This window comes from Lampetra fluviatilis, chromosome 41 (genome assembly GCF_964198595.1).
Source record: "Lampetra fluviatilis chromosome 41, kcLamFluv1.1, whole genome shotgun sequence".
Classification (NCBI taxonomy): Eukaryota; Metazoa; Chordata; class Hyperoartia; order Petromyzontiformes; family Petromyzontidae; genus Lampetra; species Lampetra fluviatilis.
The window spans coordinates 6220477-6247207 of NC_136315.1; the positions used below are offsets into that span (position 1 = coordinate 6220477).

The 26731-nt window shown below is 52.3% G+C and overlaps 1 protein-coding gene across 1 annotated transcript in view; it reads left to right on the plus strand.

Moving 5' to 3' along the window:
- Window positions 1-18882, plus strand: part of LOC144946575 (paired box protein Pax-2a-like) — a 32837-nt gene extending 13955 nt beyond the window's left edge. Inside the window, exons 6-10 of the mRNA XM_078875590.1 lie at window positions 7336-7529; window positions 12538-12652; window positions 15480-15581; window positions 18575-18661; window positions 18806-18882. Coding sequence (XP_078731716.1) covers window positions 7336-7529; window positions 12538-12652; window positions 15480-15581; window positions 18575-18661; window positions 18806-18882 — 575 coding nt within the window. The remainder of the gene's footprint in view (window positions 1-7335; window positions 7530-12537; window positions 12653-15479; window positions 15582-18574; window positions 18662-18805) is intronic.
- Window positions 18883-26731: the final 7849 nt, after the last annotated feature.

Sequence of the window (26731 nt, forward strand, 5' to 3'; positions counted from 1 at the left end):
GTGTGTAAACATCGCCACTGGGGATACAAAGGCGGTCGGGCGTGGTGCTGGTCACCCACTGCCTCGTGTGCTGTGCCGGCCTTCATTGGTGCTCGCTAACAGCACTTGTCCCAACAGTCTGTTAAGGCTTTTTTGGGGGAATTTTTGTCTTTGTTACATATACAAGTGGTGTATGTGTATACTGTGTTATTCAGAGCCAATTGCCATTACCGCACATGAGATGAGACTAAACTGGAATCAGACGAGGACTGTGTACATTGACTTGGTGCTCAGAATTACCTGAAAGTCAACAGATTCCTGAGCGCAGAGCTGAAATGAGAAAGGCAGTGTTACCAGGTCGAAAATGTAAGTCTGTGTGTTCAACTTCTTTCACACCATTCGTAGCCAACCACGCTAATCGGAGGTGCGGGGGGAGGACAACAAATTAAACATGAAACGCAGTTCTAAAGAAATGAGCTTTCAATCTGGATGATTAAAAAGTGCATAGCTTCAGTGGCTTCCTAATATCGGAAAGGAAGAGCTTTCCAGACGGCCGCAGAAGCACATCTGGCGGTGACCGTCTTTGTGCGATGGCAGCCAAAATCCACTGCGAGGAAAAATGTCCCCCTCTAGTACCCAATTAGTGCGTCTAGCCCTGATCACGTCTGGACCACATTCCATGAGCCACGTTTTAGTCCAAACCTGCAATGGTTTAACCTTTATCCTGCCATGAAATTCCCAAATTGTTTACCAGAAGCTTCCATTGCGCACACGCGTCTCACCCATCCGCAAAACACCCCTCTACTTGATCGCATGCACCAAGACGTGTTCCAAAAGCCCTGAACCTCCTCCACACTTATTCTTGGTTCTTTCGGTAAAGTCACGTAGAAGGGAGATAATAAAGATAAAACATAATACAATAATTCTCACGACGTTTCGGCCATAACGCAAGCAGCCGTCCTCAAGTGAAGAACAAGTCTGTCATTCAGACGCTGTCTTTCCGACAGACCTGTTCTTCACCTGAGGACGGCTGCTTGCGTTGTGGCCGAAACGTCGTGAGAATTATTTTATTATGTTTTAGTTTTATTATTGTATTATTTTCCTTCTACGTGACTTTACCGAAAGAACCAAGAAGATGAATCCCTGCAGTCACGAAAGCTTTACATCGAAATTTAAACTCCTCCACGCTGTCGGGCCCTGTGCCCTGCCGTGAAATCCCGGCCACCCCCCGCAATCCACCTGCACTCGAACATCCAGAAGCGCCGTAGATTCTTCGCAACCCCCGTTTTTAATTTCCTTGGCAGTCGAGTTGAGTGCGAGGTGCCCAGGTGGGGGTAGGAGGGGGGAGGATTGGGGGTAGAGGGTGGGGGTGGGGGGCGAGGGAGTAGAGACCAGGTGAGCAAGCCCCGGGATTCATTGTCGGCCGGCTGAGAGGCAACACAGGTGCGGACTTTGAGCCACTCCAACGGACGTCAACTTTTAAAATTAAAACGATGAACAAAAAATAATGGGGTCCGCTCTGCCCAAATACCTTTCCCACCAGCGAACCCCCTCCACCACCCCCCCCCCCCCAGTCCTTCGCTTCGTGACGCCAGCCCCTCCATGAATCGGTATCGCCACCCGCAGCCGCGCGTCTCCTCCTAGCCCGGTGTCGATTACAGAGAAGGGAATTTAAAATAAGTATAACCAGTAAAAACAAAGTTTTTCACTATAAATCCTTTATATGCGTGGCGGCTAGAGTCCTCTCGTCCTCTGGCTTGAGATGGCTGCCACCTATGGGTCAGATGATTGCATTGCACCATTAAGCAATTGGTAATTAAATATAATATTTTTGTCCTAAAAAGTGTACAATTTTGGAAAAAAAATTTCACGAACATTAATTGTCACGCACAACGAGTCTGTGTGGAAAATGTCAGCTCGATTGGATCACGGGAAGTGGGTTAAAAAACGACCGAAAGATTTGCACGGTCCTAAGCAAGCAAGCGAACTTAATATAAAGGATTTAAAAAAAACATTCATCGGCTTGGCACTGAGTCCTTTGCTTCAACTTACGGGGAAGGCGCACGACGAATGTGCGAGCGTGGCGCTTCGTGGCCTGCAGTCTCGAGTGTGCTGATTACTATTTACTTTAAAATCATGGGACCTCCTTTGCCAGTACCAAAATATGAGAATAGGTTGTTCCCCTTTTTTTCTGGCAACAAAACAGGCGTTAAGTTGTTCAAACACCAAACTGAAACCTTTCACAAGGAATCATGTCTGCATTAACCGCAATACTTGTGGTCAGAATGCAAACAAAAAACATACTCTGATAATATATGCATTGTCTTTGAAACTGATTGGTCCACACCAGAGACAGCTTTCTTTTGAGCCTCGTCACAAAAAGGTGTTAGACCAGAGGACGCGTTCTGACCACAAGCATTGTGGTTAATGCAGACATGATTCCTTGTAAAAGGTTTCAGTTTGGTGTTTTAACATCTTAACGCTTGTTTTGTTGCCAGATAAAAGGGGACAACCCTATTCTCAGATTACTATTTACTTTTAATTTAATTTTACTAAGTAAGGGTCCACTGAGCAATATAGCTCTTTTTTAGAAGCAACCTGGCCACGAATAATAACCTAACGAAATGGCTCGTCACGTGTAAATGTATAGCAGCCAAATACTCTAAACGCATGTTTCTACACGTGGAGGGAAAACCCGGAGGACCCGGAGAAAAATCCACGCGACCACGGGGAGAGAGAGACTTAACTTTTAAACAACTTTTATTGCCGCCAGCAGCAATTGCACTGGAGGCGATTTCAATATGAAATACAGTCACCAGCAACCAAATGAAAATAAACGCTACAAATCGACGCGCTGTGGCGCTAAAAGCACCGCGCACAACACAAAAAAGGAGAGAGAGGGTGAGAGAGATATGAAGAGAGGAAGGGAGTAGAGATGGGGGGGGGGTGGTTTGACCGCAAACACTCTGAATAGACGATCGGAGCGCGCTCCCCCCCCCGCCCACCACCACAATTTGCGAAGTGCCCTGCACGCGAATTCACTGTGGGCCCTCTGAGCCAGAGCAGCTGCGGCAGCAACTCTCCCGCAAGGCGCCTCGCCATCACACGGACGGACGGCGCAGATTCTGGGTGTTGTTGTGGGTAGGGGGGCCGTGTGAGAAGTTACAATGCTACTTCTCTCTCTTGCTCTCAGTGAAAACAAGAAGATGCTCGGTGTATTCGGCACTTTGTTTCGTTCATCATTTCGTTAAAAACATTATTTATTTATTTATTTATTTATTTTTAAACTGGGCTCTATGGAACCCCCCCTCTAGCTCACTCTCTCGCTCGCTCGCTCTTTCTCTCGCTCACTCTCGCTCGTTCGCTCTCTCGCTCGTTCTGTCTGCGTGGGTGGGTGCGGAGAATGAATGAATCGCGATAAAGTATCGATGACCGATGCTACCACATCGATTGGTTCTCGAATTGAATCGAATTTTTGAATTGTGATGGTGGGGGGAAGGTGGGGGAAGGGGGGGGGATAACTGGATGGTTGGGGTGTGGGCACGCCGCTTGTCATTGTAATATCGCACACAAACCCATTACGCGTTGCCATGGGAAATAATATGTAGACACACAGGCAGACCTCGCTTAGCGCTCGAGACGCGTTCCTAACCGATTGAGCACTTAAAGGGGTCATTATCTGGGATGCGTTCCCGGCAGCGTTATTTCTTTCGTGTGAGCAATATGAGGGCTTCATTTAGGCATCAGTAATAGCGCTAATAATAATACAGACGGTAAACATTACTTCATATTAAAAAATATTTTTACAAATATAAAACATTTTCCTAGGAAGCATTATCGACTGCACTCAGGAGTGCATTCTACGATACCCTTGGAAGGCAGCATGAGCAAAACGCTCAATGCGTCCGTCAATAATAACACCGTGTTGCTTTAAAATGAATCAAATATATAATAGGCGACGTTTCGGACAATGACCCTTCTTCATAGCGCATGAATAGAGAGGCCATAGATACATGGTGGGCTGTAAGAGTTGGAGATTGGGCGTTACTTCGTGGGGCCTGATAAGAATTCGGTTTTTAAAACAAACTTTCTGATGGCCCGTTTTTAAATTGCCGTGTGAATAGTTACTCTCTAATTGTGTGCTATAGAAACAGGCCCATTGCCCGAAACGTCGCCTACAATATTACGTGTGTTTTTTCCTTGTAATGCCACACACGCAGTGTCGGTATTGGCGAACGCGTTGGGGAGATTTTGATATTCACAATCAACGTTTTTGGTTTAGATCGCGTTATTTATAAATGTGTCGTAACCCTCCACCACCCGACACGGCCAATCAGCAAAAAAAGTGTCACGTTGACAAAAGACAAATAGTTCACTGCTTTAGCCCACCGATTTTGATATTCGCACCACTGCCAACACAAGCGGCATCACCAATTGCTTTACACGTCTCAGCAGATCCTCTCGCATATGAACATCGGGCAGTTTTGCCAGCATTGCTTCAAGGATGTCTGACTGCTTATGAGACGCTGCATGTTGAAGCTCATGCGGCTGATTGTGTAAACAAAAATGACGTGGAGAGACTAATGTGTGCAGGAGGCGTTCTCTCTTTAGCCATTGCCATCCTACACAATGGCCCTCAACGATTAGTTCGTGACATAGGAACACAACTCTAATTCTAGATTTGAAGCTTTCGTGACTGCAAGGATTCATATTTTTGGGTTTTTTCGGTAAAGTCACGTAGGTAAAAATGTAAAATTAATCAAAGTAAAATAAAAAATAAAATAAAAATCACGACGTTTCGGAGGCAACACAAGCTTCCGTCTTCAGGTGGAACCGTCACAGCACGATTGACTTTACCGAAAAAACCTAAGAATATGAACACAACTCTATTCTGTCTAAATGTAAAGCCATGCCTTTGTCCATAGGCTGTCTCGGCCACGTATTATGACGCAGCATTTGTCGAAGCATCCGCGGTCTCATCAGCAGTCAGGCTTGTTAGTGAAGTGAACAACATCAGCTGGATTGCCAGATGATATTGGCAAGAGCACGCCCATTGCATCCATTGGACCCTTTTCAACGCACACAGCCGTGCCACGCCACGAACTCATTTTCCTTTGCCGCGGAGAATTCTGGGTACAAGCAGAGCTCAGCTCAGCGTCTCCGCGCACAGATAAACAGCTGTCTTAGTCAATCAGCCAATCGGATTAACAGACCAACATTGCCCAGCAGGCAAGGGGTTTACAAAATATATCCTGCGGCCACCTGGCACCCTTCCAACTCATAGGCAACGACGCAGGTTCACCGCCTGCGCACTCAAGACTATAGCCCAACCACTGGCGATACCATTTCTCCTCGCCCGCACTCCACCCCATCACACCGCGGGGGCGCGGCGCTACGGGTTGGATGCGTAGATTGTTACGGCCCTAAAGATGTCACGACGTTAACTATGTAGCGGCGTCACCACCCCCCACCCCACACCCCACCCCTGTGTTTTTTTCTTCCTTTTGCCGCTGGCTACGAGAGCGCGGCGGCTGACTCGAGCACGCGGGCGACGCGCGTCACAGTTAGGGCGCGTGACGCGTCACAGTAGCTGGTGACGTCATCGATCAGCTGGGGAATTCGTCGATTGGGGCGAGCGGCTTGGAGAATCGCAGTTCAGCGCTGGGAGGGAGGGGAGGCAGGGATTGAGGGAGGGGTGGGATCGCGCTCGTGGACAAGAAGGAAAAGCGGGCCTTTTTATTTTTTGATACAAACGTACCGCGTCCCACGATTAATGGGCGCCTCTTTAACGCGACGCCGTTCCTCACTCGTCGAGAGCAACTCCGGTGACTTACGCGACAGCAAAGGTGCAGGCAAAGCGAGACGATGACTTGGAGAAGCGATACAAGAAACAGACGATGCATCCCGACGTCTCGCCCACACACCTGGAGCTCACTCACACACCTGTGTCTCACTCATCTGTGTGACTCACACACACCTCACCCACACACCTCACCCACACACCTGTCCCACACACACCCGTGCCTCACCCACACACCTCACACACTCCTGTGTCTCACCCACACACCTCACCCACAAACCTCACCCACACACCTGTGGCTCACTCACCTGTGTGACTCACACACCTCACCCACACACCACACCCACACACCTCACCCACACACCTCACCCACACACCTCATCCACACACACCCGTGCCTCACCTACACACCTGTATCACTCACCTGTGTGTCACTCACCTCACCCACACACACCTGTGTCTCCCCCACACACCTCACCCACTCACCTCACCCACACACACCTCACCCACACACACCTCACCCACACACACCTCACCTACACACACCTCACCCACACACACCTCACTCACCTCACCCACACACCTCACCCACACACCTCACCCACACACCTCACCCACACACCTCACTCACTCACCTCACCCACACACCTGTCCCACACACACCTGTGTCTCCCCCACACACCTCACCCACGCTCACCTGTGTGTCACTCACTCACCTCACCCACACACCTCACCCACGCTCACCTGTGTGTCACTCACTCACCTCACCCACACACCTCACCCACACTCACCTGTGTGTCACTCACTCACCTCACCCACACACCTCACCCACACTCACCTGTGTGTCACTCACTCGCCTCACCCACACACCTCACCCACACTCACCTGTGTGTCACTCACTCACCTCACCCACACACCTCACCCACACTCACCTGTGTGTCACTCACTCGCCTCACCCACACACCTCACCCACACTCACCTGTGTGTCACTCACTCACCTCACCCACACACCTCACCCACACTCACCTGTGTGTCACTCACTCACCTCACCCACACACCTCACCCACACTCACCTGTGTGTCACTCACTCACCTCACCCACACTCACCTGTGTGTCACTCACTCACCTCACCCACACACCTCACCCACACACCCCTGTGTCTCCCCCACACACCTCACCCACACTCACCTGTGTGTCACTCACTCACCTCACCCACACACCTCACCCACACACCTCACCCACACACCTCACCCACACACCTCACCCACACACCTCACCCACACACACCCGTGCCTCACCCACACACCTCGCCCACTCACCTGTCCCACACACACCCGTGCCTCACCCACACACCTCACCCACACACCTCACCCACACACACCCGTGCCTCACCCACACACCTCACCCACACACCTCACCCACACACCTCACCCACACACCTGTCCCACACACACCTGTGTCTCCCCCACACACCTCACCCACACTCACCTGTGTGTCACTCACTCACCTCACCCACACACCTGTCCCACACACCTGTGTCTCCCCCACACCCACAGTGGACGCGGCGCTGCACGGGGGCGAGGGTCGCTGTGGGGGGGCGCCCCACGCGGGAGGGCGCAAGCAGCTGCGTGTCGACGCCTTCGCCCAGCAGCAGCTGGAGGCGCTGGAGCGCGCCTTCGAGCGCCAGCACCACTACCAGGAGCCCTTCGCCAACTCCGCAGCCTCCGGCGAGGCCGTCAAGGCCGAGCAGGTGCCAGCCGGCACAGATCCTACTATCCGCGATCCTACTATCGGCGATCCTATTATCTGCGATCCTACTATCTGCAATCCTACTCTCTGCAATCCTACTATCTGCAATCTACTATCTGCGATCCTACTATCTGCAATCCTACTATCCGCAGTCCTACTATCCGCAATCCTACTATTTGCAATCCTATTATCCGCAATCCTACTATTTGCAATCCTATTATCCGCAATCCTACTATCTACAATCCTACTATCTGCAATCCTACTATGTACAATCCTACTATCTGCAATCTACTATCTGAAATCCTACTATCCGCAATCCTACTATCTACGATCCGCAATCCTATTATCCGCGATCCTATTTTCTGCGAACCCGAGTTCGATTCCCGCTCATGGCAACCAACACCGGTGACGATTATTTGAACCATTCATGGGCCTGTCCTCTAGGTGAACTCAGCCTCAAATGAGCACCTGGTGCGACGTATAAACATCGCCACTAGGGAGACAAAGGCGGCTGGGCATGGTGATGCTGGACGCCCACACAATCTCGTGTGGCGTGCCGGCCTTCATAGGTGCTACTCGCTGACAACACAGCAGCAGCGGGAGACTCGCGTTGACCAAATGTCACCGACAATTGCCCAAGCTCTGGACTCCTGAATATATGAAGGCATATCCGGCCAATTAATTGATTGTGTGGGAGGAAACCGAGGGGGGGGCGGGGGGAAACTCTATCCCGTACAGATGTAACAGATGGAGTCCACGTTTCTTTCTTTGCTATACCACATTCTCCTGGCAGTGCTGGACTACAGGCCACGTGCCTAGGTACCACGGTTACATACCGTGTCCATTTAATAACAGGTCTCCTACAATACAATGTTACACGATACGATGCTCAAGTAGGTCCTCGTTTAACGAGGTAGATGCGTTCCTGAAAAGTGCGGCGATAAACTAAAAACGCGTTAAGCGAGAACAATTTCCCCAAAAAGAACGGAACGGTAAAGTTTGGCGAGATACGATGTCCTACTGCCACGCACACCATGCAACGCTCTTCCTCCACTTATTAAGAAACGACCGGAGCTATGCACTTCTAATCATCTCGATTGAGGACTCAATTATTTCTAACTTCTTTTCGTGTTTAGTTTGTTTGTCCTTCCCCTGCACCTCCGATTAGCGCGGTCGGCTACGTACGGTGCGAAAGAAGTTCAACAACAACAACTGCCACTAAGTGGCGGTGACGTCACCACGACGCTTGTGCCAGGCTATGTGCACCTTGAGGCCACGAGGCCTCAAGGTTCAACGTACGCACAGAAACACACACACACACACACGCATTTCGTGGTATCGCTCCTGGTTAATGGCTGTCCCCGCAATCGTAGCAGATGTCTGCTGGGGCCGTTGTATTGAAGAGAGGTCGCCACCTGAGACCAACCGGGGTTCCATGGGATGGGGGGGTGGGGTTAAGAGGGGTTGGAGGAGGGGAGGGGGGTTCCTCAAAGGGGGATAAGCGACCGTTTGGCCTCATAAACCCATTAGCGGAACGAGAGAGTATATTGATAACCAGCGGCACGGACTCTCCCGCGGGGCGTCTGTGGGTATGGCAGCTCGCCACCCCAGACCCCCCCTCGCCCTCCTCCTGCCCACACCACCCCAGACCTCCCCTCGCCCTCCTCCTCCTGCCCCCCCCTCTCCTCCTGTCCACACCACCCACCCACCATCGTGCAGCATCCCTCACTCATTCGCAGCCCCCCCCCCCGCCCCCCCAACAGAGCCAGACCACAGAACCCCCAACTCCGAGCGCATCCCAAGTCGGCACACCACCAACAATACCACCAACAACAACAACCACACCAACAACCACAACAACAACCACAACCCTAACACCCCCCCCCCCCCACCAGTTCATCTCTCACTCCCTGCCAGATCCACAACCACCGACTCAGCCACCCAGCCTCACTCGCAGGCTCGCTCTCTCCTAGGCACTCTCTGCCACTCTCATTGTCTCGCTCACTCACTCGCCCTCTCGCTCACTCCCCTTCTCTCTCAGTCACTGCTTTACCGTCTCACGTTCTCACTCTCTCTTTCACTCTCTCACTCTCCTTTACACTCTCACTCAGTCTCACACTCTCACACTCTCTCACTTTCCTTCACTCAGTCTCACTCAGTCTCACTCTGTCTCACTCTCACTCAGTCTCACTCTCACTCTCCTTCACTCAGACTCACTCTCTCACACTCTCCTATACACTCTCACTCAGTCTCACTCTCTCACACTCTCTCACTCTCCTTCACTCAGTCTCACTCAGTCTCACTCTGTCTCACTCTCACTCAGTCTCACTCTCACTCTCCTTCACTCAGACTCACTCTCTCACACTCTCCTATACACTCTCACTCAGTCTCACACTCTCTCACTCTCCTTTACTCTCTCACTCAGTCTCACTCTCACACTCTCTCACTCTCCTTTACTCTCTCACTCAGTCTCACTCTCACACTCTCTCACTCTCCTTTACTCTCTCACTCTCTCTCCTTTACTCTCTCACTCTCTCTCACTCTCCTGTAATTGACTTCATTTTAATTTCCGCGCTCACGCGCGCGGCGATCCATCAGGCCTGTCGCGCCGATAATGAGTGCCAAGCCTCATCACTAATTAGCGTCGAGGATCGTGGGGGGGGGGTGCAGTGGGGAGAGAGGGGGGAGAGAGGGGGGGAGAGAGGTGGGGAGAGAGGTGGGGAGAGAGGGGGAGAGAGGGGGGGAGAGAGGGGGGAGAGAGGGGGAGAGAGGGGGGGAGAGAGGGGGGGAGAGAGGGGGGAGAGAGGGGGGGAGAGAGGGGGAGAGAGGGGGGGAGAGAGGGGGGAGAGAGGGGGAGAGAGGGGGAGAGAGAGGTGGGGAGAGAGGGGGAGAGAGGGGGAGAGAGGTGGGGAGAGAGGTGGGGAGAGAGGGGGAGAGAGGGGGAGAGAGGGGGGGAGAGAGGGGGGGAGAGAGGTGGGGAGAGAGGGGGAGAGAGGGGGGAGAGAGGTGGGGAGAGAGGGGGGGAGAGAAGGGGGGAGAGAGGGGGAGAGAGGTGGGGAGAGAGGGGGAGAGAGGGGGGGAGAGAGGTGGGGAGAGAGGGGGAGAGAGGTGGGGAGAGAAGGGGGGAGAGAGGGGGAGAGAGGGGGGAGGGAGGGAGGGAGGGAAGACGGCCAAGATGTGAATTGAGCAGAGTGAATATTCAACTCAATTGGAAATGAATGTCGGCATTGCTGCTGTCGACGCTGCTGTCACTGCTGTATGTACTGTACGTTAGACTTCTTTCGCACCGTACGTAGCCAACCGTGCCAATCGGATGTGCGGGGGGAAGAACAACACACTAAACACCGCTGCTGTTGCTGATTATGATGATGATGACGTGGCCTAATGGTTCATGTCCAGCGGGCCGCCCTGGTTAATACTGCGGGTGTAGTCACCTTGACAATTACTGCGACGCGCAGTCTGCTTCACTCACAGCGGACGTTCAAGATCCTTTGACGTCACTCGGAAGATAATCAGAATATTTATACTGAAGGAGGAATCCGATGAGCTATAAAGCTCTTGTTCACAGATGTCCAGTATGGGGCGCGGGGTTTAGAACGTTACAGCAACAAATAATACAACACGTGATAGGAGTGCGAAGTATGGGCAAAGGTGAACAACTCACTTTAAAAATAAAGAAACAAATACAAATTCACTAGTTTTATCTTACCAGGTAAAGCCCACTGAGCCATGAGCTTCTTGTTCAGGATCGACTTGGCCATCACAAACGGCAGCTCAACGAAGCGGCCCATCATCATCACCACCACCACGACCACCACCACGTGCTAATCCACAGCAGGCCACTGTGTGCCGACATCAGGGTACACATGTGTGAAGTTAATTACTAAATGAGGATTAATATTCTTAGGTTTTTTTTTATTTCGGTAAAGTCACGTAGGTAAATTAAAATTAATAAAAGTAAAATAAAATAAACACGACGTTTCGGAGGCAACACAAGCTTCCGTCTTCAGGTGGAACCGTCACAGCACGATAGCTGTATCAAGTGAGATAAATTCCAAGAAAACCGAAAGCTTCAAATCTAGAATTAAATGAGGATTATCATCACCCCCATCTACCGGCAGACTACCGGCCCAGGGCTCGCTTGCCGATGGGACTTATCCTGGCCTCCTGGGTCCTCACCTGGTTCAATGAAACAGGCTGCTTCAAAAACATGTTAACACTTGAGAGAATTTGCAACAATGCCACAAGAAGCGAGCCTCCTCCTGGCTCTGGAGACCACCTGGAGAAGATTCCAGGCACGTGTTGACAATGATGGCGAACTAGTGGAGACTCTTTGACTTTCGAAGCTATTAACATACATTTTTTGATAATGTTGCACTGTATTATCCGTTCCACTTACGTTCTACTTTCCATTAAAAACTATAGTCCCATGTAGGTGTCAACATGTTTTTGAAGCACCCTGTATAAGCTGTGTCGGGTGGTGGGGGAGTTTAACGACACATTTATATTTACGCGATCAAACCCAAAAAACCTTTGTTATGGATAATATTGTCCGTTAAAGATCCCCCATATAGCCTTAACTAACTTTTGAGGCAAGTGCTGTTGGGGAGCACCAACACAAAGACAAAGATCCCCCGTATAGTCTTTAACAGACTGTTAGGCCAAGTGCTGTTAGCGAGCACCTATGAAGGCCGGCACGGCACACGAGTGGGTGGGTGACCAGCACCACGCCCGGTCACTTTGTCTCCCTAGTGGCGATATTTAAACACCACATCAGGCACTCATTTAAGGCTGAGTCAACCTCGAGGAAGCCCAGGACCGGTTCACTGGTGTTGGTGGCCATGAGCGGGAATCGAACTCGGGGTCCGTCGGAATCGTAGCGCAGCGCGCTAACTGCTGCACCACCGCTCCCCGCCACCGATGCAACGGCATGCATTTGCGCACACGCCATGACCTCCACGCGTGTTCCCCGCTCACCCCGTGCCCTCTGTGCGTGCGTGTGGGGTCAGGCCGCGGAGTTCTCACCCCTGTCGCTGGCAGGAGGAGGAGGCGGGGGGAGTCTGGAAGACGGGAAAGGACTGAGTGGGGCTCACACGGCTCACCAGGCCTACCCACTCGTGGCAGGTGAGAGACTCGTGGACAGGTGATGGAGGGGCTCAGAGACGAGAGGGGATGGAAGCCTCCTCTCGGTTGAGGGACGCAGCCACGAACAGAGAGACGTGGACAGGAGAGAGAGAGACTTTTGACTTTTAAACAACTTTTATTGCCGCCAGCAGCAAAAGCACTGGAGGCGATTTCAATATGAAATACAGTCACCAGCAAACAAAAGAAAACAAACGTTACAAATCGACGCGCTATGGCGCTGAAAGCACCGCGCACAATACAAAATAAAAGTCACGTGGTTGTGGTGTCATCGCGCACGCCACGGTGACGAGCGAGCGCTTCAGAAGGTGAACACGAGGGTGCCGTCCACGCTGGTGCAGAGGGCTTTTCCGGCTCCCCAGCGTTCGAAGAAGACGTGCACATCACCGACATGTGTGTGGTATGCGTGCTCCAGCCGGAGCCGCGCCTTAAGCAGGCCTCTGAACACTGGAAGCAGCACAGAGCAGCCGTCAGTGTCACCCTCCAGCATCTGTTTTCTCGTTCTGTACACCGCCATCTTCGCTTGCGCGCAGGCGAAGTTGGCGAGGTGAGAGAGAGACGGTTGGCAAGGAGATTAAGTGTAAGAATGATTTGGTGATTGCCCGATGCTGCTGCTGCTACTGCGTTAGCAGCCGTGCACAAGCACAACAACAACACGCAGCGTATTTGTTCAAAACTCTGTGGAATTATTATTATTATCGCGCACTCGTTTTGCCGAGCCAAGCAATAGCCACTTCATTAGCGGCGTGGGAGGCCCTGAGTCAACCCGAGTCGAGGCCACCCGAGTTCACCTGGGTTCACCTGAGGCCACGTGACTTTGTTTGAGTTCACCTGGGTTCACCTGGGTTCACCTGAGTCCACGTGACTTTGCTTGAGTTCACCTGAGTTCACCTGGGTTCACCTGAGGCCACGTGACTTTGAGTTCACCTGAGTTCACCTGGGTTCACCTGAGGCCACGTGACTTTGTTTGAGTTCACCTGGGTTCACCTGAGTCCGCGTGAGTTTGTTTGAGTTCACATGAGTTCACCTGGGTTCACCTGAGTCCACGTGACTTTGCTTGAGTTCACCTGGGTTCACCTGGGTTCACCTGAGGCCACGTGACTTTGCTTGAGTTCACCTGAGTTCACCTGGGTTCACCTGAGTCCACGTGAGTTTGTTTGAGTTCACCTGAGTTCACCTGGGTTCACCTGAGTCCACGTGACTTTTCTTGAGTTCACCTGGGTTCACCTGAGGCCACGTGACTTTGCTTGAGTTCACCTGGGTTCACCTGGGTTCACCTGAGGCCACGTGACATTGCTTGAGTTCACCTGAGTTCACCTGAGGCCACCTGAGACCACCTGACGAGAACGATGGCCCCCAGGTGTGGAGGTGGTCTGCCCCTTGGCCTGAGTCGTGCGTTCTGGCGCGCGAGAGCAAAGTCATTCATATCGACTGGGTATTGATGTACGATCGAGCTGATATTGAGAGCGTATTGATTCACAGTTAAGGTGCATTTGCTGCAAGGTGACGAGGGTTAGCGGGAAGGACGAGGTGTCGGTTGCGAGTCGCACTGAGACACGGAACGTGTTGTATGTGTATGTACGTTGAACTTCTTTCGCACCGTGCGTAGCCAAACCGTGCTAATTGGAAGTGCAGGGGAAGAACAACAAACTAACACACACGAAAAAAACAGTTGTAAAATAAACAAGTTTTCATTCTAGATGTAAAAGTGCACAGCTCCGGTGGCTTCGTAATATCGGAAGGAAGAGCGTTCCAGACGGCCGCAGAAGTGCGTCTCTGAAAGCGCAGCGCGATGTGGTGACCACAGTGTTTGCTCGATGGCTGGAGTTCGCAGGATGATGGTTAATGCCCCTTTGACGAGATCAGAAAGGTATTGTGGTTAATACTGGTAGGAACCTCCTGGTTACACCAGCCCACAGGGAAATATTGTGTCCGTCGTGCAGGGAGGGGCTGGGTGGGGAGGGAGGGGCTGGGTGGAGAGGGGAGAGTGGGGAGGGTGGGGCTGGGTGGGGAGGGTGGGGCTGGGTGGGGGGTGGGAGGGGTGGGGCTGGGTGGGGAGTGGCTGGTCACCCCGTGGTGCCCTTATAAAACTCAACGTTTAACCTACTCACGCCGGCTTGTGCCCGCCCTCACAGTCGGGCATATTTGCGGAATACACCACGCCGCCGTTGACCCTGGCCATTGACCGAGCAACCCAACGTTCCTACCAGCTCCCTCCGCAAGAATGTGTTTTATAGCAAGCATCATGGCAAATGTGTTTACATATCGACAAATACTGTCATCCTCTTTGCTTTTATTTGTTTCCAAGTTATCAATAGGGCGAGTCTCACAACACAACGTTGTGGGAAAGCTTCGTTCATATCGGATCGTCCTCATGAGAGTTATGGATGGGTGGACAGAGTTAATGCATAAACCCTGGAAACCAACACTTGCCCTGACAGTCTGAATCGGATACACAGGATGGTGTGGTTCTATGGACGGTGTGTGTGTGGATGTGCATGGGGAGCGGTAGTGCAATGATTAGCACGCTACGCTACGAACCCGCCGACCTGAGTTCGATTCCCGCTCATGGCCACCAAGACCAGTGCCGATTATTTGAATCGGTCCTGGGCCTCCTGTAGGTTGACTCAGCCTCAAATGAGTACCTGGTGCAGTGGGACAACATCGCCAAGGCGGCCGGGCGTGGTGCTAGCCAACCCACTCTATCGTGTGCCGTTTCAGCCTTCATAGGTGCTACTCGCTAGCAGCACTTGCCCCAACAGTCTGTTAAAGGCTATACGGGGGATCTTTGTCTTTGTGTGTTCAACAGGTAGAGAAATGGGCAACACGACACTGCCCGGGTACCCGCCACACGTACCCCCAGGCGGGCAGGCTGGCTACACGACCTCCTCCCTGGCTGGCATGGTGCCCAGTGAGTACACAACGCTGCCCACTCACCCCCCACCATCAGTGTAGTACTCAACCCACCCACCCACCATCAGTGAGAACTCAACCATACCCACTCACCCACCCACCATCAGTGAGAACTTAACCCTACCCACTCACCCACCCACCATCAGTGAGTGGTGCCCAGTGAGTTTACAACGCTGCCCACTCACCCACCCACCATCAGTGTAGTACTCAACCCACCCACCCACCATCAGTGAGTCGTCAACCCTACCCACTCACCCACCCACCATCAGTGAGAACTCAACCCTACCCACTCACCCACCCACCATCAGTGAGTGGTGCCCAGTGAGTTTACAACGCTGCCCACTCACCCACCCACCATCAGTGTAGTACTCAACCCACCCACCCACCATCAGTGAGTCGTCAACCCTACCCACTCACCCACCCACCATCAGTGAGTGGTGCCCAGTGAGTACACAACGCTGCCCACTCACCCACCCACCTTCAGTGTAGTACTCAACCCACCCACCCACCATCAGTGAGAACTCAACCATACCCACTCACCCACCCACCATCAGTGAGTGGTGCCCAGTGAGTTTACAACGCTGCCCACTCACCCACCCACCATCAGTGTAGTATTCAACCCACCCACCATCAGTGAGTTCTCAACGCTACCCACTCACCCACCCACCATCAGTCAGTCCTCAAAGCTACCCACTCACCCACCATCAGTGTAGTTCTCAACGCTACCCACTCACCCACCCACCATCAGTGTAGTACTCAACGCTACCCACTCACCCACCATCAGTGTAGTACTCAACGCTACCCACTCACCCACCACCAGTGTAGTACTCAACGCTACCCACTCACCCACCCACCATCAGTGTAGTACTCAACGCTACCCACCCACCATCAGTGTAGTACTCAACGCTACCCACTCACCCACCATCAGTGTAGTACTCAACGCTACCCACTCACCCACCACCAGTGTAGTACTCAACGCTACTCACCCACCATCAGTGTAGTACTCAACGCTACCCACTCACCCACCATCAGTGTAGTACTCAACGCTACCCACTCACCCACCCACCATCAGTGTAGTACTCAACGCTACCCACTCACCCACCACCAGTGTAGTACTCAACGCTACCCACTCACCCACCATCAGTGTAGTACTCAACGCTACCCACTCACCCACCATCAGTGTAGTACTCAACGCTACCCACTCACCCACCCACCATCAGTGAGTGTCGCCTTCTCTCAGAGAGAGCTGGGGGGGGGGGCAGCAGGGTGCCGGTTCTCTCTGGGTCATGGTCCAGTTAAACATCTCCGCACCCGGCACACCACACCCAGTATACCTCTCGTGGGCTCTACTGATAGCCACACGCCACCTACTGAGTTCTACCAGTGACCTGGATAAATATATTCGGTCAGAAATCAAACCGCAGGATATGCATAGGTGCAAAAAAAACTCACACAGAACCCCATAAGGCTTCTAAAGAGCTTACATCAACTTTAGCATACTCACATAGCAACACAGACTCGCATAGAAGTTCAAAAACTCATGTAAGAGTGGCATAGACTCAGGGAGCCAGAAGGATTACAAAGCAGCCCATCGACTTACAGAGACCTGCATAGATTCTCACAGAGACCCATAGACTTGCAGAGACTCGCATAGATTCTCACAGAGACCCATCGACTTACAGAGACCTGCACAGATTCTCACAGAGACCCATAGACTTGCAGAGACTCGCATAGATTCTCACAGAGACCCATCGACTTACAGAGACCTGCATAGATTCTCACAGAGACCCATCGACTTACAGAGACCCGCATAGATTCTCACAGAGACCCATCGACTTGCAGAGACTCGCATAGATTCTCACAGAGACCCATCGATGAACACGCAGTCGAGTGTGCTTGGGTCAGCACCCGGCACACCACATCCGACGTGGCTATACACGTCCAGGCTATTTATTATTCTTTACCGTGCTTGTGCACATTGCCATCTCGCTGTCTGTGTGCATCTCCTAGCTTTAAATCTCGCGATGCAGTTTTGTGCTGAGACAGCCTCGACCAGTGGAATGTTTGTCCATAACTTCACTGCGCCGGTCAGAGTTTGTGAATGTGTGGGATGTGCAGAAGAGCGCTAGTGGACATTGCTCCACCGCTTTCTGCTGTACGTTGAACTTCTTTCGCACCGTACGTAGCCAGTCAACCGTGCTAAAAAGTGGGTATAAATAAATCAATAAATGTTCAATCCCAGATTTAGAAGTGCACAGCTCTAGTGGCTTCCTAATATCGTAAGGCAGAGCGTTCCAGACGGCGACGGTGCCTGCTGCGTGTGTCTTTGTTTTGCTCACATGCCTCCCCCTCCATCCAAGCACTGTCCAGGCTCAAGCCTGCTTAGCCTCTGAGATCTGATGAGATCGGACGCATGCGAATGGTTTGGTCGTTAGTTTGGCTAAGTTTACCGCGGGGAAAAATTAAATATTTTTTAAAGTCCCATCGCATTCAATTTGGTTCTGAATTAACACGAGAGTGCGATCATGACTGTTACTCTCATACGCAGAGCGGGTGGGGAAAGTGCTCCCCCCCCCCTCTACTACTGTGTGTGGACCAGAGCATCACTCGAAGCGATCTCAGAGGTGGCTCTGTGGTGTCCGCTTCCGTGGCTCGTTCTACGCCCCCCCTTAGGAAGAGGTTCGCGTCGCCTCTAGAGATATTCGAAAAGATTATTGATCTCGTGATGACGCGCCACAGATAGTTGAGATCACGATGACTTTTGGGGGTGGGGGAAGGGGGACGAGGGGGGGCGGTAGGGTGCCGGGGGAAATTACCAAGCAAATAATTAAAAAAATGACTTAAAAATTTGCAAAAAATGAACAAAAATTACCCCAAAAAAATACAAAAAATTACAAAACAAATGTACCAAAATTTACTTTTAAAATGACCAACATTTTTTACCAAAAATTACCAAATAAATGCTTTTGCGTTTTGATTTCTCCTCTAAAGCGCCCGAGTTCTCCGGGAACCCGTACCCACACGCTCAGTACGCCACCTACAACGACACGTGGAGATTCACCAACTCGGGGCTTCTGGGTGAGTTTTCACAACAAAGACGAAACTGATTCCCCCATGTAGCCTTGACGATGCGTTACCGCTCGCTCAACAGCACTTGGGCCCAGCAGTTTTGTCGAAAGTCTACACGGGGGCATCTTCGTCTCTGTGTCTGGGCGTGCGCAGGTTCCCCCTATTACTACAGCACGGCGACGCGCGGGTCCGCCACCCCGGCCGCCACAGCCGCGTTCGACCGCCACTAGTCGCGGTCAAGGTGCGACACCCGTGACGTGGACGATGCAGAGAGCACGGTCGACGCGGTGGACGCGGTGGACGTCGGTGAACCCCCCCCCCCCCACCATCACCCCCCCCCCCTCCCTCCCAACTCACTCGGCCGCCACCACTCAGCTCGCAAGAGAGCGGAACGACGTCCTTTTGATACCGAGCGCGGCTTCGTGCGAAACACCGCCCGCCACTGGCTTTCAATCCCCAAAAATCAACCAATCGCACGGTCAGCACAGCTGACGTCGGTGCAGTGGTGCAGCCCAGCGATTGCCTTGCCCATGCCAGAGAGAGAGCCCCCCCCCCCCCACACACACACACTCCCCCCCCACCTTCTCTAGATGTCATCTTGGCCTACTCTTCCACGCTGGGCAGACGTCTTGGAGGAAGCGGAAGGAGGGAGTGCCCAGTGCAGTTACCCCGCGGAGCGCACGGTCAGCCCTGACGCTCGCCTCGCAGCTCGGATCGACGGCGCCGGAAGCGTCCATCGTTCGCACGGCTCGGAAAAAATCGTCAAATTTTAATTGTGCTCAATCAGAAACGTGGACCATAACGGGGCCACAATGGGATTGGTAGTGGGGACATAACGAGACCACATTGGGACACCTTGCAGCGAGAGGGAGAAGCGTCGGCATCTCCCGATCTCTCCGATCGCGCTCTCTCCGACGGCGTCACCGCGGGGTTTGTTCTGCGCTCCTGAACAACACGCGGGGAAAAAAGCACGGGGTATTGCTTCGAGAGCCCGGCACGGAACAAACGGTGAGGATCCAACCCCGCGTGGAGCTTTCGAAAGTGGAACGTAGAAAAAAAGAAGCGAAACGGGTGGCGGAATGCGGCCGTAGCCTCATTTTCTCTCACGTTCAAACTCAAGGTCTCCGAAGTGGTTCTGTGATGTCTGCTTCAGTGGGCTTTCTTCTGTGCTCTGAGAGAGTTTCAAAGGGGATTCTTCGTCTCAAAGACACGGCAAAGCGACCGATGGCGCAGTTGGAATACAATTGCAGGGGAGGTGGAGGGGGGGACGGTGGGGGGTGTGTGCAAGAAATTAAACAACACTTTTCACAATTAAATAACTTGACGTCGTCACAATTAGGCATCCATCCACAATCCAAAACCCCGACATGGAGTTTCTCAGCTCGGGAGCCGGAGCCACGATTGTCCACAGCACTGGGCGAGTTCTTTACGAACAACCGAGGAGTTTATTTTTTTTTTGGGGGGGGGGGGGTTCTGCTCGGCTCTCAACGACGGCACGGTGTCCGACGTTTCACCACCCACCTCCTGGGAGCTTCTTCAGCAAGCGAGTCGTCGAAGCCGTCGGACACAAAGTTGCGGCACACAAAACGCAGAAGAAAAAAAAACCCTACGCAGTCTCGTTAATTCTGTTCATTTTGCGAATTTAAAATTTTTTTTGGGTCTTTCACCGGTGACGTTGCATTGCAGCACAACGACGGACGCATCCAGGGCCGATCATCGCGGTTCTTCGCGTGGAATTCACCCCAAAAGCCATTTCATCGTTCGGCTGAGTCAACCAGCGCAGCGAGATGAGAAGGGCTGGACACGCCGGACGTGTGGGTGGAGTGGAGTGGCCGAGTGATCGGGGCAGTTGCTCCGTACAATCCAATCAGAATCGGGAATAAGTGGACCATTCCGGCCTCCCCTCTTGCAAACAATTGAGCGCTCCCATCAGCCTTGCCTTCGAAGAAGAACGGAGATTATCTTACAGGTGAGAGCAGACAGGTGACGTCACTTCATCCTCATCATCAATTATCATCAGCCATGAGCAATGCACTGCTGGGTGAAGACGCGAGTCGATTTCATCGCTCCATCTCCTCTGGGACGCGTTACACTCCTGGGCTGCCGCTCCGTACATTGTTAAGACATAAATCACGGATCGCCATACCAGGATTAGTTACTTCATTCAATAATGGCCAGATCAACGGGAATCCACCCAACCACCCAACCTTGGTCAGATCTCAAAAGCCGAGCAGTGGCTCATCGTGTGGAAATTCTTCGCAGCTACCGGACCCGGAGAAAAATCCACGTGACCACGGGCAGAGAGACACGCAAACTCCAAATATACAGCAGCAGGCGTCAGGGTCGGGATCGCACCCACGACCTCCTGTATACCAGGCGAGGTAGTTAACATTTCCTAGCCACCGTGATGATGATGAGAGAGAGACACGCAAACTCTAAATATACAGCAGCAGGCGTCAGGGTCGGGATCGAACCTACAACCTCCTGTATACCAGGCAAGGTTGTTAACATCTCCTAGCCACCGTGATGATGATGAGAGAGAGAGACGCAAACTCCAAATATACGGCAGCAGGCGTCAGGGTCGGGATCGAACCCACGACCTCCTGTGTCCAGGCGAAGTAGTTGACATCTCGCTACCGTCACGCCCATTAATGGCATTGGCCAAACATCCCAATGGCGCAGTAGGACCCTCATTAAAACAATTATTGAAATTCGATTAGGCTTTTCTTGTGTTTATAAAGGACATTGTTAATAACTATTATTAGAATATAATGATTCCTTTTCTGACCATTTTTTTTTCTTTTTTTCGCGAGAGAATTTTTAATTCGGCCACTAGCCATACAACTTAACGTGTAGAGGTATATTCGACACGCAAACAAAAAACGAAACTAGTTCCTGTTCGCGCCTTAAATTCTTCCAATTCAACTCGGGCGGACGCTGCCACCCACCGTGGTGTAACGGTCATCAGCGCGCTGGACTTGCGATCCAGAGGTTGCCGGTTCGATTCCATCTCCCGGAGCGCGGTAATTGATGGATGGTGCCAGTTTATTAACCACCCCACACGCCCCGGTGCGCCACGGTCCACCCAGCGGTGTCAGTGTGTTCATCGTAGTGGTGGGGTAAAGTGGTGGATTACGTCCGCCTCTTTCAAAATGATGTCCAGCCGACGTGGGAGAGGTGGTCGCCTGCTAGAACTTCTTCCAGTGGTAGGTGCCTCTCTTTCCAGACGGGGCTTGAGAAAGACACCGCACGGTTTCTTCACGTGTGCCCTTTAGAAACTGCTGCAGCAGTCAGATGCGACAAGACGCGATCCTCAAACGTCTCTCCATCACATCACCATCCCCGCTCACCTCTCTGCCATCCCCCACCACCGCTCAAAAAAAACCAGCAAAAAATGACCACCAACAACAACAACAACAAAATACAAACACCAAGATCTCCGTCGCCACCACCACCACCATCGCCGCAGTCGGAATACACCGTCGTGTGTTCCAAACACAAACATCTCCATTATCGCCATCCACCCCCCCCTCCCCCACGAACAACAAAAAATCGGCCAAAAATGTACCAACAACAACAACGAATACAAACACCACGATCGGCACCACCAGCACGGCCGCTGCGCCGGCAATCCGTGACCTTATCTGCGACCGCGGCCACTGATCCGTCCCAAACGAGCCACTCCGCCGTGTTCCCGAAAAAAATCCAATTCGCGGCGCCGCGCGTTTGTAAATTCGGCCTGGTCGACGTGACCTTAGCGCGCTCCGAGGCTCCCGCAGACGCGGCGAGGAAACGCTCATTGGGGCAGTGGGGGATGGGGTGGCTAGAGTGGTTTAGAGTGTGGGGGGGGGGAGAGAGATCCGTAGTGCTTGTCAAACATGACGAAGTGCGTCCATTTGTCAACGACGCCGAGAAATCTCCCAAACTTCACGACGGCGGCGGGCCTCGCGAGTCTGCATCAAGCTCGCGGCGAAACTTCGGATCGACATCGGAGCTACGAACCGGGGGGGCCGCTCTCTCTCGCCCCCCTCTCGCCCCCCTCTCGCCCCCCTCTCGACTGGCTCCCAAAGCAATTCCGTTCATCGTCGTCGTCGCAGTCGCCAGCCGCGGCCGCCAGATCGCGATCAATCAAAATGAGATGCAAAAGTTTGTCAAAAACGGTTTCGGCCGCTGTCACGTTCATTGTTTTTTTATTTTTTCGTCCGCGAGACGGAGAAATGTCATCGGAGGAGCCCGGGCCACGACGTCAACGAGCGAAAGTGGCGAAGAAGTGACGTGCCGATGAGAGGGCTCATGCCGCTGGAGAGGACTTTGACTTTGGCACGCGATGAGAGAAGTCTGCAAAGGGGACGATGTGACCATGCTTGAGACTAATTTAAGCAGATTTTCTTCCGCCCACCACCCCCACCTCAAGTCGCTCTCTCTCTCTCTCTCTGTGTCTCTCCGTTTGCCTGTGGATATTGCTCAAGACGGTCGTCGGCGCAGGAAGTGTTGCTGTGATCGTTTTCATTTTTCATTTGCGTCATTGTTGTGTCGGTTGGGTTGTTTGTTTGTTGTTCGTTTCTGTCACACCGGTGTCATTACTTTCGTCATCCGACCGCATCACGATCCTCGAACGAGAATACGCTAATTATTGAGCGGAGCGGTGGCGCAGCGGTTAGCGGCGCTGCCCAACGAACCCGGCCACAGGAGGAGGTGGAAACTCCCTCTCTCTCGAGGGACTTTCAAAAGGCGCCCTCCAGAATCCGGTGACCCGAGATCGAATCCCTGCCACGGCTGACACATCAGTGGCGAGCGATTTATCTGAACCGATGCTCATGTACGCCCCCCCCCTCCCCCCCCCGCTTTTACCGATTACATACCCGTGTGGTGAAGTATGGTCGAACAGCTCCCCATGGGGGGAGGAGGGGAGGGAGGCCTATATCCAGCAGTGGATAGACCAAGCATTACCGTATTCATACAAGTTGAACTTGCAGAGACTTAACAACGCATTTGGGAGTGGGGGGGGGTTGGTGGTTCGCGCAAAGAAACACAGCCACGTGTTGCCGAGCTGCACCCACCTGCTACGTGAAGGACAACCAAGTGGTTGCGCCCCTATTGTACGCAGTACAGCAAGTAGGCTGCTGACGGTTTCCTCTGTGCACCCACGGTTTTGTGTGTGTGTGTTTGTGTTTCTCCCTCGTACGCGTGGATTTTATTTCAGGACAATCTTGGCTCCATCACGCAAGGAAACTAAAATAATAATAATAATAAAAGACTCTTACACATTTCAATTGGGGGCGAATATCGCGAATCACGGTCGTCGAGAGGAGAAGATCCCTCCTCTCCGATGCCCTCTCTGTTGTTTCCAATCGCCGAGCCGCTCTCTCTCTCTCTCTGTGTGTGTGTTTCATTTTTTTTGTATTTAAATTGTGCGGTCGCGCTACGGGACGGGCTCTGAGCTGGGCACGCAAGATGTTGCAGTCGAGTCTTTAATCAAACTTTGTCTGCTACCAACTCTCCCAACGTTTACGAGTTGTTTATCGAGTTATCGGTGCACGACCAGAGCCTCACGAAGCACGCCTAGCACGGCAGCGGTGGCAGTAGAATTCAGCAGCCCAGTTCGTGTGGAGGGTCCCGCACGCAGTGGAAGAAATGGTCAGCACGCTGGAATTGTAACCAAGAGGTGGGTCACCGGCTCGGCGAGATCTCCACACACAAAGATCCCCCGTATAGTCTTCAACAGGCTGTTGGGGCAAGTGCTGTTAGCGTGCACCTATGAAGGCCGCAATGGTACACGAGGGGGTGGGTGGCCAGCACCACGCCCGGCCGCCTTTGTCTCCCCTGTGACGATGGTTACTACACCGCACCAGGTACTCATTTTGAGGCTGAGTCGACCTAGGGGAGGCCCAGGACCAGTTCAGATAATCGTCACTGGTGTTGACCGTGAGCGGGAATCGAACCCGGGTCGCCAGGTTCATAGCGCAGCGCGCTAACCGCTACACTACCGCTCCCCAAACACAAACACAAATACACACAAACACAAATGTCCCCCGAATGGCCTACAGAGACTGCTGGGGTAAGTGCTTTTTGCGAACACCTAATCACATACATGCAGCACACACGACTAGACATCCATAGACACGCACACAGGTATAGAGAGACAAAGATCGCTCCTATAGACATACAGAATTGTTGGAGCAAATGCTGCTATATAGCAAGCATACAAACATATACAATACATGCCACACACGAGCACATGTATAATAAGACACATCCACAAACACGTATCGTACATAAATACATACATACAGACAAAGATCTCCCGCATAGCCTTGACAGACTTGTGGGTCAAGTGCTGTCAGCGAGCAGCACTTATGAAGGCCGGCACGGCATACGAGGGAGTGGGTGGCAAGCACCACGCCCGACCGCCTTTGTCTCCCCAGTGACAATGTTTACACCTCGCTCCAGGCACTCATTTGAGTCTGAGTCGACCTAGGGGAGGCCCAGGACCGGTTCAGATAATCGTCACTGGCGTTTACCGTGAGCGGCAATCGAACTCGGGTCGCCGGGTTTGTAGCGCAGTGCGCAAACCGCTCCCCACAGTACACACATTCACACATACAATCACACACACATACACACACATACACACACATACATTCACACATACACACATACATACACACACACATACACACACATACACACATACACACACATACACACATTCACACATACAATCACACACACATACACACACATACATACACACACATTCACACATACACACAGATACAATCACACACATACACACACATACATTCACACATACACACATACACACACATACACACACATACACACACATACATTCACACATACACACATACATACACACACACATACACACACATACACACATACACACACATACACACATTCACACATACAATCACACACACATACACCCACATACACACACATACATTCACACATACACACATACATACACACACACATACACACACACACATACACACACATACACACACATACACACATTCACACATACACACACATACACACACATACAATCACACACACATACACACATTCACACACACATACACACACACATGCATGCGTCCACACACACCCAACACGCGCGCGCACACACACACACACAAGCACGCATCCGCGCGGACACGCGCACACTTTGTTAAACACATCCATTCATGCATATCGACTTTTTTTTTTGGCGATGCAGTACTTGCTGATCCACGGACGCCGAGACACAAATGAATTCCATTCATCATCGTGGCGCTAATGCCGCCGTCGGCTCCGTCGCCTTCGTGCACTCGCCCCAGAGGTCACGCGGTCCGGCGTCGTGGAGGGTCAACAGCGCTTCGCTCGCAACACCAAATCGGAGAGAACGAGAGAGAGAGAGGGGAGGAGGAGGAGGAGGACGAGAAAGAATAAATAAATCAATATCGCGGTCACCGTGCGTTATACGGACGACGGCTTTACGAATCGTGAATTACGCCGATGGATCACGGCCACGTGGATTTGGGATTTAACATTCGCGACGAGAATGAGATGGACGGGGCTCGGTCGTTGGGGGGAGTCGGCATTCGTCTGCGAGTGTTGCCGTTTGGTGATCCATTGCGCGCCTCACTGCTCTGTATTCTGTCCTTGCGAATGATGGCGTTATGTTCATGAGCTAAATGCCACTGCCGCGGTCTCCTGGCCAAGACGAGAGGGCTTCAGGAGAGAGAGAGAGAGAGTTCGTGTCGTTGTTTTGCTCCCCTCCTCGTCTGTTGAAGGAGCGCAGATCACGGGGGGTTTGCTATACGGTCCACAGTGTGGGGTCGCATGGACACAGTCGCACTCCTCTGGCTTGTGTCGATAATATTCATGAAGGATGCGCGATGCAGCAACGGCCTCTTGATGTTCTGATGCGGTTGGTGGTTCCAGCAGCGTCTTCTAGAAATGGGGCATCTCAGTTATTGGAGCGTGTGTGCAGAGCTTTCACTGTTGTGCTGAGTTGTCTCCGGGTTCTCCGCGTTATACTGCCACAGGGAGCAAACCGCGCGATAT